The 17,543-nt window shown below is 29.8% G+C and overlaps 1 protein-coding gene across 1 annotated transcript in view; it reads left to right on the forward strand.

The window, feature by feature from the left end:
* LOC106462358 (proline dehydrogenase 1, mitochondrial-like) overlaps positions 1 to 16,087 on the forward strand; it is a 33,688-nt gene extending 17,601 nt beyond the window's left edge. The window contains exons 5-13 of the mRNA XM_013922276.2: positions 5,000 to 5,064; positions 5,675 to 5,865; positions 7,706 to 7,787; positions 9,411 to 9,503; positions 10,729 to 10,875; positions 13,058 to 13,153; positions 13,973 to 14,157; positions 14,655 to 14,743; positions 15,273 to 16,087. Of these exons, the coding sequence (XP_013777730.2) occupies positions 5,000 to 5,064; positions 5,675 to 5,865; positions 7,706 to 7,787; positions 9,411 to 9,503; positions 10,729 to 10,875; positions 13,058 to 13,153; positions 13,973 to 14,157; positions 14,655 to 14,743; positions 15,273 to 15,478 (1,154 nt within the window). The 3' untranslated portion in view covers positions 15,479 to 16,087. The remainder of the gene's footprint in view (positions 1 to 4,999; positions 5,065 to 5,674; positions 5,866 to 7,705; positions 7,788 to 9,410; positions 9,504 to 10,728; positions 10,876 to 13,057; positions 13,154 to 13,972; positions 14,158 to 14,654; positions 14,744 to 15,272) is intronic.
* The last annotated feature ends 1,456 nt before the right edge of the window (positions 16,088 to 17,543 follow it).

Below are 17,543 nucleotides of genomic sequence, written 5' to 3' on the forward strand. Positions count from 1 at the left end.
TGGAATGAAATGTCTTCTTTAACCAAATCAATCAGATGGGATTATTTCTTTGAAGTTGAAGAGATTCATTATTTGAAACTTTGCTGAAGATGATAAAAGTTGGCACTTAATGTGTAAAGGTGAAATAAAACTCTCAAACAAGCATTAAAAATTCTCAAGAAAGTTCGTCCTTTTGTACATGTACTTGGAGGTCACAGCTAAGAAAGTTATTGAAGAGATTCATTATTTGAAACTTTGCTGAAGATGATAAAAGTTGGCACTTAATGTGTAAAGGTGAAATAAAACTCTCAAACAAGCATTATAAGTTCTCAAGAAAGTTCATCCTTTTGTAGATGTACTTGGAGGTCACAGCTAAGAAAGTTACCGTATTATCTTTTTACAGTTAGTTATGAGCTTTCAAATGTAGAATCAGATAATCTTCAAATGTTCTTGCTAGATAAAATGTTATCAGGTAAGAAGAAAACAAAGATATCAGTTTACCTCTTGATATCTGCTCATTCCCTGACCCCCTGTTCGAAAAACTAAATGCAGGAAATTTAAAAATTGTTAAGGAGGAATTGAGAAATTAAAGTGAAACTGTCTAAATTACAAACAGGCCTTCTCTCAAGTTAGTTCTAATATGAAAAGTGCTTCTATGAATTATCACTATTTCTTAACAGAAATCTTTAAGAAATGGGGAATGTTTAAAATATCATTTTGAATGGAATGGGAGAATGATATTGATAGATTAGCAAAATAACTGAGGGACTATTTGGCTTTGCCTGAAGATGTTATTCCAATACAGTTCTGGAAAACTCAAAAGACATTTCCAATTCCGTCTGCTTTATCTAAAAATATCTGGGTTTGTTGTTCTTCGTATGTCAATGAAAGAACATTCACGACAAGTCAGTTTACCACAACTCACAATTAAATGCTCATGTTCACTTACCCTAATGTAGTTATGAAAATAACTGAGTGACAATGTTTATTGATATAATCAAACCTGTTACTTTAAAAACTGTTGTCTAATCTGCTACCTAAAAGATTATTAGTTGATTTTATAATTCATTATTGGTTGGTATAAAGTTATTTAAATTTGAATTAAACATGTAATATTCTTACACTTGTTTAGACCTTCTGCAATCTTAATTAATACTCTGCATGATAAGCAAAATTCCAATAAATAGTTAAAAAATTAGGCATAAACAAATGTGTGGTTTGTGATTCCAGTAAAATTCCATTCAAAATATAGTCTGTAGGTGTATTTTTGTATTTTATATTTTGTTTCAAATGTTACATTATTACAGGTTTTAAAAACTTAAACTTTAGTTAAACAATTAGAAGTTAAATAGAAATAAAGATTAAATATAGCTAGTTAAAGAATGTAGTACTAATAATAAACTTGAATGTTCTAAAGAAAAGAAGCTATTATTACAATTTCAAAAATAAAGCTAAAACCAATCCACACTAATGTCAGCGTTAAAAGTAAGGAAGTTTAATTTCCATATTTTTAGCTTTAAGAAAACACAGAACTAAAGAAAGCCAACCCAGTGCTGGAAAAAGATTTAATGAAAATTAAGAAATAAGTAAATCTATATACAGATATGCATAAATTCTAAATAATTTGATACTTTCACAGTTGATATTTTAAAATGTGCACATGTAATTATCATAATAACTGATATTAGTTGGCAACTTTACATTATATTAAAATCAGTGTTGTGTGTTCATAGTATATATAATTGTATTTCTTGATTTTTGATTCTAAGCTACTTGAGGCTATCTGCACTAACCATTCATAGAGAGAAGGCAGTTAGTCAACACTACCCACCTCCAACTCGTGGACTACTCTAATGAAATAGTGGGATTTCACTGTCACTCTAATAACACACTCACAGTCTCATTTATTCTTTAGTAGTGTGTTTAATGTGTGGTGTGGAATCTTACATTTGTGAAAATTCCCTACTCTATTACTTTTCATTACTTGTTGATTTTTCAAGTTATCAACTATTCTAATCTGAATGAATGCTGTAAGTTAAGTATTTATGCAACTGAAATAAAATAATAAACCATTAGAAGTGCACATTAATAATAATACCACTGCTTTCACTTATAAACCATCTTTCATGTATGTGCTTTATAAATATAATATGCCATACTTTTTTCTTACAGACAAATGTTTTAGACTGAAAAAAAGGCTTGAGTTATATTAATATATATATATATATATATTAATCTAGAATATTTACCATTAGATTTTAATTGTACAGAAATAGTTGTAGGTTTATATTTTACAAATAACAAAGTTTAACGAATTATAATTCTAAAGGTGTTTTAAATCATGCTATTTTTCAGTTTCTAGGAGTTACCAGAAGTGATAGCTTACAGATATAATTTAGAATTGTTTTGTATTTTGCAGAGCAAATTAACCGTTTTCATTATTATGTTCTTAACTCTGTCTGCTGTGTTTCGGGATCCAGGATTATCCTTATTTAAAACTCAAAAGCAATCTCTGCAGCCAATTTGAGGCTAGCAGTTTACTTAGGCAATAACAATGTGAGATACCAAATATTATAGCTATGTGTTTGTATGAAGTCAATGTTGCTAATCATTACCTCCTTGTTCCTTCCTCACCACTGTAGTGATATTTTAAACGTTTTGAAAGTATTTTTTTTTTTTGAAGCTTAATATACACCAAGAAAATTTCGTAAGGTAGGTAAATTTTACAGTTATTTAAACTTCTCTCTGTGGATTCACCTGTTTAAGATAGTTAAAAAATTGTGTAATTAAAAGCAGTCTTTTTCCATGTCTATATAAATGTGTGTCTTTTCACTCTTACAGTTTATATAAGATATACACTATTGTAGGTTAATAAGATTAGTTGTTATACCAAGTATTGCTGGCTAGTGATGAGTAATTATACTGGTTTCTAGAAGATGTACACTATTGTAGGTTAACAAAATTAGTTGTTATACCAAGTACTACTGGCTAATGATGAGTAATTATACTGGTTTCTAGAAGATGTACACTATTGTAGGTTAACAAAATTAGTTGTTATACCAAGTATTGCTGGCTAATGATGAGTGTATCTACTGGTTTCTAGAAGATGTACACTATTGTAGGTTAACAAAATTAGTTGTTATACCAAGTACTAGTGGCTAGTGATGAGTAATTATACTGGTTTCTAGAAGATGTACACTATTGTAGGTTAACAAGATTGGTAGTTATACCAAGTATTGCTGGCTAGTGATGAGTGATTCTACTGGTTTCTAGAAGATGTACACTATTGTAGATTAACAAGATTGGTAGTTATACCAAGTAATAGTGGCTAGTGATGAGTGATTCTACTGGTTTCTAGAAGATGTACACTGTTGTAGGTTAACAAGATTGGTAATTATACCAAGTACTAGTGGCTAGTGATGAGTGATTCTACTGGTTTCTAGAAGATGTACACTGTTGTAGGTTAACAAGATTGGTAATTATACCAAGTACTAGTGGCTAGTGATGAGTGATTCTACTGGTTTCTAGAAGATGTACACTATTGTAGGCTAACAAGATTGGTAGTTATACCAAGTATTGCTGGCTAATGATGAGTGAATCTACTGGTTTCTAGAAGATGTACACTATTGTAGGCTAACAAGATTGGTAGTTATACCAAGTACTAGTGGCTAATGATGAGTAATTATACTGGTTTCTAGAAGATGTACACTATTGTAGGTTAACAAGATTGGTAGTTATACCAAGTACTAGTGGCTAGTAATGAGTGTATCTACTGGATTCTAGAAGATGTACACTATTGTAGATTAACAAGATTGGTAGTTATACCAAGTACTAGTGGCTAATGATGAGTGAATCTACTGGTTTCTAGAAGATGTACACTATTGTAGGTTAACAAGATTGGTAGTTATACCAAGTACTAGTGGCTGGTGATGAGTGATTCTACTGGATTCTAGAAGATGTTCACTATTGTAGGCTAACAAGATTGGTAGTTGTACTAAGTAATAGTGGCTAGTGATGAGTGATTCTACTGGTTTCTAGAAGATGTACACTATTGTAGGTTAACAAAATTAGTTTTATATCAAGCCCTGCTGGTGCATGATGAGCAATTCTACTAATTGTTAGTTTTGTAGAGCATATGGATACTAAGCAGAAGTACTTAATAATGAAAAAAATCTTAAGTAATATGGCTATTGTATCAAATGCTAATGACCAATTGTGCTGAATTCTAGTATCTAGTATTCAAGTTTCATATAACAAGTAGTACTATTCAAAAGTGCTTGATAGCAAAGAAAATTGTGATATGAAATAAATCAGTCTCTTGATGGGTTAGAAGACCCACAATATTTCCAGCTAAAAACTGCAATGCACAGATTTTTATGCTATGTAGGTTTTAGACAGTCTAGTTTTAGCATCATGCTTTTTTATCTTTAGGTGTAACTTGTGATTTAATATGAAATATATTAAGCACACACTAGGCAATAGAATAATTATTGTAACCACCTAAATACTTTGGTTTTAAAATATATTAAATCCCATCATCATAAAGTTGGTCCTTGTTAAAACAATATTTACATGAAATATGCACACGTACTTAAAATGATGCAAAGCTCCATTAGGTGAAATATTTTGCCATTAACTCTACTGGGTTAAAAAAAGCGATTTATATATATATATATATATATATATATAATTACCACCATGCATAAAAGTTAAGAGAACATGAGTGCTTAAGCTTGCCGGAAAGCTTTGGTCATTCAGACACCGTGACAGATTAAAAGATCATTTAAATGGATACACAAAATTTCTACTATAAGGAACTTTATAATGAAAGTTATTTGATGCAACTCTGCCTTTTCCTCCAAAGTTTTAATTATGGTATAGCAGTGTTTCTTCTCAGTTCTTCATTGGAAGAATATTTTGGAATAGATTTATAAAACCTGTTGGCTGTTGACTGATGGTCTTTGAAAATGGGATTGTTTATGAAATTTTAAATAATGCTATTTATTTAACCATTTCCCAGGAACAACTAAAAGTACTGGTTTTGCAGCAATCAAAATGACTGCCTTAGGACGGCCCCAGCTGCTGGTATGTTGTGTCATCAAATTTCCTCCTTTGCTAGGCCTTGGAAGATACATTAGGTTGTTGTGTGATGACTGAAGCAAGACTTTCTTTTGTTTGTTCTTTTTGAGTTATTGTAAATGTATAGTTGTTTAAGTTTTTTTAAGATGATGATGTACTTTCAAGGTTTAATATTTGTAGTAGTTTATTTTTCTATGAATGGGAATATTTTGTTGTATTGTTTTGTTTAAAGCATCTTGCATGAGTTATTTGTAAGTGAACGTTGTTTGTTTATGTATATTAGGAGAAACAGCGTACTTATAATTCATATTAAGACTACAACAATCCAGGTAGAAAGTTGTGTATGTAAATAAACCAGTACTATGACAGATGTGGCATAATATTATGCAGAAGAAATGATCTTATTTAAACTCATAACAGCATTAACAGTGTCTGTATCACTTATAATCTAGTCTACTAAATACTTTATTTAAGATTTTCTTTGGCAAAAAACATTGTACGTGTTTGTAGTAATTTTTGGAACTTTGCTGTTGTCCATTGGGTAGTTATGAAATAAATAAAAAAATTTGTTATACAAAAACATGGTATAAATCACCTTGCTTTTTTTCTTTTTCAGATACAGCTGTCAGAAGTTATTGCTCGAACACGCAAGTTTTTTAAGGATGTTACAGGGGCTGAGAAGAACATTATTTTAAGTGAAGTGCAGCCATCTTTGTTTGAAGAAAAACTTCAGAATGATCTTCAAGTTAATACACATCAGAAAGAAGTGAAAGATTGGTTAGAAAAAATGGATTATGATAAAAAAGGGTAAAACAATTACCAGTAATGTATTATTATTATTTTTTTATATTCTTACAGTTTATTAATCTTTTTGAGCAAATGAGCTTATTACATATATCTCTGTGAGGGTTGATTCTATGATCTTTTTTGTTTGGCACAATTTAGTAGTTACAGGTGAAAAAATATCATTACGCTATAACAGTATAATCCTTTTAACATACAGAACTAATAAAAAAAATGTCATCCAGTTTTAACCACTAGGTCTACATCATATAAAAAGCTTAATGATCATTTACAGATCAAATTGAAAAAAAATGTTAATAATTTACCAGAACAAGTGAGAACAGTTCTGGCAACTATCTATAGGGTTTTGAGTCTGTTTTACTTCACCATATAGTAAACTAAATTAATTTAGGTATTTGAATAATGTTATGACATTTCATTGAATTCAATATTCAGTATTATACAGTGGACCTCATTAGGCCACTACGTCACAGATTCTCTCTTCAATTTCACCTCTGGTGAAAAAGAAAAGACATTTTTAACATACATATATATACACAGTCCTGGCAATTGCTTCTTCAAAGTATATTTTGTTTCTAAATTTTCATGCAAAGCAACACAAAGAGCTATTTGTGCATAGTAGCTCTTAACTATAAACTGATAGAGTATAGGGAATACAGCTAGTCAAGAACCCTCACTGCCAAGTGTTCAATTACTCTTGTCTGACTGAAAAATTTAACTGTCACTGTTATAGCACACCCAAGGTTTCAAAGTGCAGAACATATTGTTGTAAGCAATTGGCAATGAACCATGAGTCCAAAAATATGTACATATTTCTATTCCAACTGCTATCAAGCTGTTTTTTTGTTTGATGGTGTTTAAGTATCATTTAAGTGTTGTTTTTTTAGCTGATGCATTACTTATAAGCTTTGTTGACTCTATTCTGGGACACTGAAATTTGTACCAATTTTGTCAGCTTAATAGGTTATCTTCTAAAACACAGGTCATATTCACAATAAAGCTGTGCTTCCTGGTGCAAGTTTAGCAACTTCCAGTTTCACTTTACCAATCTGTAAAAGTAGAACCTATTCTGAACCTGTATACAGGATGTTTGGTGGAGATGAGAAGCTAATGAAAGAGATACAGGATTAATGATCCTTAATAATATAAACAAATGAAGTAATACTGATTCAGAACATATATGCTACTAAGAAGATGGAATGTTGTTATAGAAAACAGTTTTATTAAATTTACAGAGTAAGAATTGTACATTTTAATGTACGAATTTTTCAATAACTGAACCATGTTCTAATATTATATAAAATGTTTCACCAATTGGATTGTTAACTATCTATATATTGCCAATTGTTAATGATCTTATATTACAGTTACCTAAGCAAAAGAAATACTGAAATAAAAACGTCTTAACAGGCAAATTTACAATTTTGTGACTTGCAAACAAGTTATTGACTGCTGCTGTACTGATGCTATGTTCTTGAGTACAAGCTGCAAGATGTATATTCAAATGAATATTATCTCTGTTTAAGGCTGAGCAATAATGGTAAAAAAAAACTTTTATATTTTGTTTGTTACAAGTTTAGTAGATAAACAAAAAGTATTAACTGCCTCTTTTCTATGTATATATAAAAATATTAACGAATGTTACAGGCTATTAAGAAAAGATTCCTAGAAGTGGTTTTTAAATTCTGTGATCTTTCCAAAAACAAATCTTGATATTTTTTATTTAATTTATGGACTGAAAATTACTTATGAAAATTAAAATATCCATTTAAGTTTATTCTAATTTTATTAAAAAACATTTTTTTTGGTTAAGTAAGAATGATTGTTTTAATTGTTTTTACAGGTTAATTAATTTGTTTTCTTGGAGTGATTTGGTGGATATGAACTATGTTATGTCTGATTTTTTCAAAGTTCCCAGTATTAAGGTCAGTCTCTTGTTTTAAATTTATCAGTGCTGTCATATTTTCAGTTGTTTATCGTGATATTCTATAAACAAATTATTCATAAATTAATATTTTTTCTACTTTTGTTTAGTCATGTGGTGGATTCTTATTTTTTATCTGAAATTATGTGTACCTGATATTAAAAATTAGTCTAAAAGTTATTTCTTTTTAATTGTCATTCATGCCACGTGATGGCTCAGTGGTAAGTCTGATGAGTTATAATGCTAAAAGTCAGTTTTGTATACCTGCGGTGGATAGATCTCCCATTTAGTACTTTGTGCTTAACAACAAGCAAAGAATCAATTGTCATAAGTATATTTTTTCAGTTTGAAAGCTATGAAAAGCCTGACTGGTTGAATCTTCACCATTTTCTAATTATCATCAGATTATACAGATGCAAATGTACTTCATCTATTAAACCGCTATAATATTTACCAACGCTTACATTTAAAGACATTAATTTCGAGGTTTTTAGGTTATGAGTAAAATTCTAAAGTTTATTCAAGTTTCAGAAGTTAAACCCAATTAAGAATCTTTAAGTTATGTATATATCTATATAAACATATGTATTTATATATACACACACACACGTATATTTGTTTTCTGTATTTAATTACATGTATTCAACCTATAATATTAGTGAAAGAGAACCATAAAGAAGTGTTTTGTTGATTAATTATTATTATTAGTTAAATTGTCAATCTCTGCTTGAGTATTTTGGCTTTATAAAATGTGGCCTTCCAGTTCTTATTTTTATTCTAGTCTTTATTCTTATTCTCAGCACCTATATGATGGGAATGTTTCTAACTTTGTTTCTTTTTACCTATATTAAAAATATTTCAGCTAAGAATAACTAATATAGTAATCTGTCTGGCCTAAAGTAATTTTTTGTAAACATTAGTAACATTATTGGTTTTTTCTGATCATGTTATTTAGGTAAAGAAATTAGTATATTTTTCATGATATTTGTTTTTCATACTTCCTTTATTATCTAGTTTCATGCTTTAAAATACTAAGTAGCTTACTTCATCCAAATTAGACATTTGACCTTATTGTTCTTACTCTACGTCTTGATAATAGCTGGGTGAAAAGGGATTTTTAGTTTATGTATTGTTCATGTTTTTGTAACCTGTTTAGTCCATGCTTTAAATACCAAGTTGCTTATTCCTTACAAGTTAAACAATTGATACAACTGTTCCTGTTCTGTCTCTTGGAAAGAAAAGATTTTTTAGAATAATTAATAAGAAAACATGTAGAAAATTATTACAGTAAGCTGTGAAAAGTTCTCATTTGTAAACTTAATACATCATTAAAAATATTATTTCATAAGCACCAATGAGTCCAATAATTTAGATATTCTAACACTGAAAAATAATAGAGCAACTGTATGTTGCAGTTCTGTGTAATGGTAGGAAAAGTGTATGTATGTATTTATGTGTTTGCATAATATAAAAGTAATTATTTATGAATTCACAGGCTAAGTTTTTTAGATTGTTTACAAGTTGTAAGATTTAAGACTAGTTATCTTCAGCAACATTCATACTATTATAATTTTTAAAGTAGTATAAGAGTTTCAGTAACACAAAGCTAAATAATGATTTCTAGACTGGACGTATGGAACCAATCATCAGGGCTTTGACTGCAGAAGAGGAAGAAATGTTTAAGAATATGATGCGACGACTTCATTGTATTTCTAGGGTAAATACAAGATTGAATTTATGTACAGATATAAAAGGCCTTTGTTGTAAACTGTACGATCTGACAAAGAGCACTAGCTCGAAACATCATCCTTCTTTTAATAAAAAAGAAAAAAAAAATTGGCGGTTGTTCAACCTATCATTTAATATTGATTGTGAAAGAGCTTTTTCTGTATAAAACAGGCACAAGACAAAATTTATATGCTCTCTGAAAAGTGGAAAAGATACTGTTTAATGAGAATTGTAATGTTAGGACCAGAAATTTAATTGTACTGATCCCAGTCCTGCAATTAAAATATGGGACAGTGCTAAGAACAGAAGAAGGGTGAGGCTTTCACAACCATATAAACAGAGAATTAATCAAGAATAGATAAATGTGTAAATTGTGCATATGCATTTTTGTAGTACTTTCTTGAGGCCAAGTACACAATAAGATTATACTGACACATTCAAACTCTTATGAATGACTTAATTGGTACATAAACCAGCATGTCCATGATATTAAATTATTGACCATCTTTGGCAATGCTAAGAGAGGCAAAATTTTATCAGTACCATACTAATTGTGGCAAAAATTATCTGGAGCACTAGTGTTACATGAACATTGCTGATAGAAATACATAGAATCACTGGTGTTACATGAACATCACTGATAGAAATACATAGAAGCACTGGTGTTACATGAACATCACTGATAGAAATACATAGAGAACTATGTTAAGAATACATGAATGAGACTCTTAGAAAGTATGGATACATGAACAGTACTTGGTATATGTATTGTCTTAAATACATGTACAACAATAAATGGATTTATTATTTTAAATATAAGGAAGATAACTGGGTATACTGTGATTGTAAGAAATGTAAGGGCAATAGTGAATGTCTAAAAGACAGTATATGAACAACACTGAACTTTTGAAGTGAATGTCAAAACAATGACCAACACCATCCATGGGTATGATAAAACATTTTTTTTTAAAAGAGTTGTGGAGTACTGTTGCTCATTTATATAATTATAGTAATGATTTGACTTTCATTTTTGCCTTTAAGTTTTCTTAAAAAAGGAATCAGAAGGCATAGAACTGTACATGTTAGATCAGAAGTATTTGTTTTACAGTTAATTTTACCATGTTAAAAGATATGTTAGGAAGAAAGTAACAGTTTTAGAAAATCTCTAATCTTTCTTAAAAAATGTATTTTTGAATTTGGTATGAACACTTTAGGTGGCTAGAGAGAAGGATGTTAGAGTCATGATTGATGCTGAACAGACATATTTTCAGCCAGCTATCAGTAGGATCACTATGGAACTGATGCGCAAATACAACAAAGAGAAACCTATTATTTTCAACACCTACCAATGTTATTTGAAGGTGTGGCTTAGTTTGAAAAGTCTCATTCAATATTACATGTATTATTATTAGTTCTATATGAAAATTGTCAAGAAAACAGTAAACATATTTAAGATGACTGAGCATGTAATTATCTTAAGAGCTAGTAGTAGAGTGAGTGCAATGTTTTACTTGATATGACAAATGTAAATCTATAATACTTAAACAAATTCCAGGAATTTTTAAAGTAAATTAAGTACAAAGTATTTTTAAACATCAAGTTTTATTAAATTCTTAATTATAAAATTAAAATAATAATATTTTTTCTCTTGATGATTACCAAATATTTAAATTGCAGAGAGAATGCTAGTGAAGCCAAGTTTATCATTTGATTTGCCACTTGTCACTGAGTTAGACTGGCTTTAGGGAATTCTAGCCCTCATCAAAAACTCTGAGAAAGAGCAAATCAAATTATTAGAGAGGGAAAAGTTACATTATTTTAAGTGGCTTGTCCATGAATAATTCAGAAGGATAAATCAGTAGCATTAACATTAAATATTCTTCAAAGAATTAGAGCAGTATAGGTTTACTTTGTTGAGTAAAGGACAACTTGAAAACCATTTTTTTAATGTTTTTAACTAAAGTTTAGCTTTATTAGCACAATACAAAAAATATGCTACTATGTTCTAAGTCGTATTCTAAACAAAATGGTTTCGAATAGGATGTATAAAGTGAAATTATATAATATTCAACCTTTTTTGTGTAATTGTGGCCAATTATATGAGAAAATATCTTTTCAATTATAGACAAAATTTTGTCATCTATCCATTGCATAAAACTTAATCCTTGCCAACTACTTAAAACCTACTAACATTATTACTTTACATTATTATGTCATCCCTCATTAGCTGCATTCTCCTGATAGTTGTGAGAGGAACAAAAATAATAGTGATTGTAGTGTTCAGAATGTTGATACAAATTATTTGGATTTTGTGAATTGAGCATAAATGTGAGTGAACACCCCAGAATACTGTTACTTTTTGTTTTAATAAATTATTTTCTTATGTCAGCTATCAGAATACACTTATTATATTAGCTCATACACAAATTTAAGGTAATTATGCCTCATGTCTCAAAAGTCACTTCTGTTTTCAGACAACTGAGCTCAGGAAATCGATGGAAACTTGTGAAATTTAGTGTGTAGATAAAGTTGACTATGTGGAATGAAGCAAACACATTGCAATGACATGTTCAAAACTGCTTGGACATGATTTTTTACAATGGTTTTTATACCCATAGATACCATGATGTCATTGTATCACCCCACATGAATGTGTACATTATCTTCTGCATGATAAAATGCAGTTGTTTGGACAGAAGAAGTAACTTTTGAAACACACAGCATATCTTAAATGACAACAACTGTATCAGTTAATTAATATCTGTTATGTTTAAAATGCAAGACTTTGCCAGAGTAAAAGAAGCATTATCTAATTTATTTCTTAAATATTTGTTTGAAATTCACTTTATACTTCTGTTTGTTATTGAATATCAATTTCATCTAAATTTATCAAGATCATCAAAAGATAGTAAAAAAAAATGTTTCTGGATTTATGCAATCATATATTTTTCATCTGTTTATTATAATTATTAACTAGTAAATACCTTTAATGTTTGCTATATCCATCATAAACAATAATTCTTTTAACCCACTGACTGTGGCTGCTCTAAATGTGTGTGGAAGTTTCACAAGCCGTATTTCATCTATGGCACACTTGCATTCAACTGCCATAGGTGGACTGTACCCTATATGGAAATCAGCGGTCAATGGGTTAATCAGCATACTGATGCATCTGGTTAAAATCCTGTAACATGATGACTTGGTAATACATTCATATAAAAAATGTTTTTATTAAACATTGAGAAAAGTACGTTATAAAGTGTTCCGAAATTTAGTACATTTAGTACATTTTCAAGACATAGTATGAAATGGATTCATAAAAAGAAAGTTTTATTGTACTGCGTTAAGCCTATTATTCAAACTTTAATGCATCTATTATATGTAACTTAAGGTATAATTTGTGAATAGATATTTTTCTAGCACAGTAAGTTAAGCCAGTTTTACAATTCCAATGGTATAAGTTATAAATAATAATATGTTGAAGAGAATGATTTAGTTAATATGAACTAATTCTAATGTATGAATTGATATTTTCTGTTATAGGAAGCTTATGACAATGTAGTTTTAGACATGGAACTGGCTGATCGACGTGGATTCTTCTTTGGTGCCAAGTTGGTTCGAGGAGCTTACATGGAGCAAGTGTGTTGGTTTAGGTTTCCTTTTATTTTGTAAATTTTTATAATATTGTAAATTTCTTGATTTAAATATCCAGTTGTGTGAATCAAGTGAAAAATCACATTCACGTTCAGTTACAGTGTATTAATAGAAGCCTACAATATTTCAACTTATTAATCTTCTTTACTGCTTTTAAAAATTTAGCCATTGAGGTGAAATCTTTCAGTTTTTTAACAGAGGATGAGCTTTGCTTTAATTCTTTTCCCTCAAATTTACAAATGAAAAGAGATCTATAAATAAACATTTATTTTATTTAATTGATTGCTCTAGTTGTCTGTTGAATCTGTACTTGTTCAGCACGAGTGCCTTCTTGACTAGTTGGTTAGACTACTCTCCTACCTATATCGCGATCGGGTGCACATGTATCCTGATGGTAGCATTATAGTGAGGCAGTACTGTATTATTATATAGTCTTAGCCAGTTATAATAATTATCTTCTTATTCCATTACTACAAGTACTAAGAACAGTATACATGTATTTTAGAAACTTATAGAGGATTGAATTTTGATACTCATTAGTTTTCTTTTATACAGAATACCTTGCTGTAATTGTATTTTTGAAAAATTTACTGTACAGCTAAAATTAAGAATTGTATGATGTCCTTGTAGCTTGAGTTTCACATATTTATTTTACACAGTCAGTTTGTTTTTTATTCTGGTGTGGGTATTGTGTGTACTACATGTTAGGAAAGATCATTGAGTCTTTACCCACTTGGATCAGTGAGGATTTCTAATGAATTGGAAATAATATATAAAACAGTATTTATTGATTTTTCTGTAAAGGAACGTTTGCGAGCAAAAACAATAGGCTATGAAGATCCTATCAATCCTACATTCGAAGCCACCTCAATGATGTACCATAAGACGTTGACAGAAATCATGCAACGAATTGTGGAACGAAAAGACAGGAAGCTTTCCATGATGGTGGCTACCCATAATGAAGACACTGTTCGCTATACAGTTAGCAAGTAAGGCTCATACAATAATGAATCAATTAGTGTTAACTAATTGTTACAAAATTAAACACATTATGGTATATGGAATCAAATTTCAAAGGTTAACTAGGATACTTTTAGCAGCATAAGCTTTTGAAATATTAAAAGTGTCTTTGCTAGGATCTGTGGTAAAACTTGATACAGTTACTGATGATTGGAAACTGAACTCGTTAAAAACTAGAAGTATAGTACATGATCAGATGGAAAAAAATTACCTGCTTGCATCTGGCAGTATACCACTGGCTAGAGATAAATTGTTAAACAGTACTCTAACATTTAGCATTTTGTTAGTTAAGATTATTAGGGACTGATAATTTTTTTGTATTATTCAACTATTTACAAGGTTAAAATTGTATCTCTCTTACTAGAAACTTGACAGGAATAGAATATTATTGTTGTTATAAAATGTTTTTAGTTTTTTTTTTTTATAATTAGCATTTTTCTTGTTTAATTTTTGTTTTCCCTGAAAGGATGAAAGACATAGGCATAGAACCAGAACACAGATTAGTTTGTTTTGGTCAACTGTATGGAATGTGTGATCAAGTTAGTTTTGCTCTGGGTATGTAATTTTTTAATCTTATTATTCATCATATTTAACACTTGATAATGTATCTGTGTGGGTTTTAATTAACAAATAGGTGATTTATGAAACAAAAGAACATACATCTATTTGAAAATGGCTTTATGAATAAGCTATTAAACTCGATGCCAGTTTTTGTTACATTGGTTTGTATTGGGTTATATCCATTTTTCAAAGCAAAGTTTTGATATATGTACAAAATTCTCTGATTATTTTTTTCCATTAGTACTTTGGTTAAAGTCACTTTGCAATGTTGTCTTCAGTCATGCAGAATTTATTAATTACTCAAGAGTATATGTATTACCATAAATTTGGGATCTTTCCATAATAATTTTAATGGCAGGTTTGCTATTTTATTGACATGATTGTAACATTTTGAAAAATGTGTCTTTGAGAACATTTGTTGATTTGTTTTAACATTGTGAGCAGAGCCTCAGAAAACTATCACAAGAGATTTTTTGATGTTTTGAATGTACCTATAAGGTTTAAATTTTTGTTGAATTGACAGGCCAGGCTGGGTACTCCGTCTACAAGTATGTTCCTTATGGCCCTGTGGATGAGGTACTGCCGTACTTATCACGTCGAGCTAGAGAAAACAGCAGTGTCCTCCAAAAGGTTGACAAAGAAAGGTTCCTGTTAAAAAAGGAAATACTTCGGCGTATTAAGGAAGGTCAAATTTTCTACAAACCAAAAGGAAATTACACTCCACTCTAAGACATTGCTTCTTGAATTTGTGTGAATCTTCAGTGTTGATGTTAATAGTTCAAAAAAAAAAAAGTAGACGTTTGTATGTGTGTTAGATGTTATGGAAGAAAGCCGTAATGGTGTCAACAGTAAAGTGTTCATGTTTTGAAGACAGTAGCATCAGTTCGTGCATTTGAATTTAAAATGAATCTTAGTAAACTTAAATTTATTGTATTTGTTGTAGAATACACTTCTTGTATTAGGGATAAAATATATATATATGTGTGTGTGTGTTGTATAATAAAGTTGCAGTATTTTTGTTGCAAGATAATTCTGGTCTAAAAAAGTTTTGTATATGATGTGTTATTATATTTATTATTCTAATGTAGAGAGAAAACTTTCTTTGGCCGGTCTTTGCTTACATCTGGAAATGTAGTAGTAGTTTTTATATTGTATTTTCAGATGGTCCTTCACGTAATAGAGTACAGCCATATGAATGTTTTTGTCATATCTCATAGATGTTATTTACAAGCCTTACTGTTACTGAAATTAATAAATGAAAATTTCTTAACCAGTAACTTGTTTGAAAGAATAATGTAGTTTTTTTCTGTAGTTTTAACTACTAAAAAAAGAAAAGAATGTTAAGACCAAACTGTCAATTGATTTACCACTTGTCACCTGAATTTCACCTGTCATCAGTAATCCTCATTGTAATTTTGAATTAACTACATGATACACATAGTATCTACACCAAATATGGCAAGCTTTTAGGCAAACATACAAGTCTGTTGTACACACAAAATCAGATGTGTTACAAGCATATTTGTACTCAAGATATGTCTGTGAACTGAAGTCATCAGTCTGACTCAGACTGACAAATCTGCAAGGTAATGTTCATGTGAAGAATGAAAATACTTTTGTCCATTATACAGTTTGCGTATTGTATTTGCATTACCTCTAAAACGTCCAAAATGCATAACTATAGTTCTTTTAGATATCCTAATATATTGTATCTAGTATATACTATCCTCTACCACAAACTCACCAAATTAGTAATGTGGGGTAAAATGAGTAGTTGCTAACACTAACATCAAATACATAATACCATGTTTAATGGCACTCTGTAGAAGTTTGTGGTATGTAAACTTTGATCCCTACCAATGTACATAGATTAAGAAAAACACAGGCACAGTTCAGTTATGACATATTTTCTTGAAAACTGGTATGTTTTGTATAATTTTTATAACATAAGGTGTTAAACCAGCAATTTTAAATTCTGTTTTCTATGAAATACCTATCTACATGCTCATTTCTGATGTTAAGTGCAGATGATAAATATGAAATAAAAGTTTCACACTACATCTTTAATTCTAGATTTAATTTGTGCATTAAGGAAAATTGAATTGTTCCTTTGATTTATCAGCATATAATTTTTGTGCTTATCATATTTATCACACTAACTTAGAACTTTGAAAAATGGGGAGGAGGGGTAATCTGAATAACTATACTTTTCCATATTTAAAATTGCTAGTTCTATATTTTGTTAGCTCTTAAAAGTTCAGTATTTTTAGAAACTTACAAATTCATTTTATGGCTTACTGATAACAAACAACATAACATTGAATGACCTAACATTAACAAGGTCTGACAATGTCTTCAGCTGATTGTGGAAACTTTATTTGTGAGGATATAGATCATAATGCATTTTTGTTGTTTGTATTACTTTATGTTACAGTTTATGTAATTGATGCTTGAAATCGTTGGGAATTGGTGAAACTCCATAATTATAGAATTAAGGAAAAACAAGACAATTGTATGTTTCACGAGTACATAATTTATTCACAGCCATGGTTTTACCAGTACCTGATGATGCCATTACTGGACAAACCAAAGTCGTGAATAAATGATGTATTTGTGAAACATAAAATTGTCTTGTTTTTTCTCAATTCTGTGAAAAGGTTTAATTATTTACTGACATCACAAAGAGAAAAAGATACATGGTTAGCAAATTTAAAGTAAACAATGCAGTTCATGCAAAATTCTTGCTAAATTATGTGTGGAATGATACATATTTTTTCAGATTTGTTCACACGTT

Source organism: Limulus polyphemus, unplaced genomic scaffold, assembly GCF_000517525.1.
Source record: "Limulus polyphemus unplaced genomic scaffold, Limulus_polyphemus-2.1.2 Scaffold1150, whole genome shotgun sequence".
Taxonomy (NCBI): domain Eukaryota; kingdom Metazoa; phylum Arthropoda; class Merostomata; order Xiphosura; family Limulidae; genus Limulus; species Limulus polyphemus.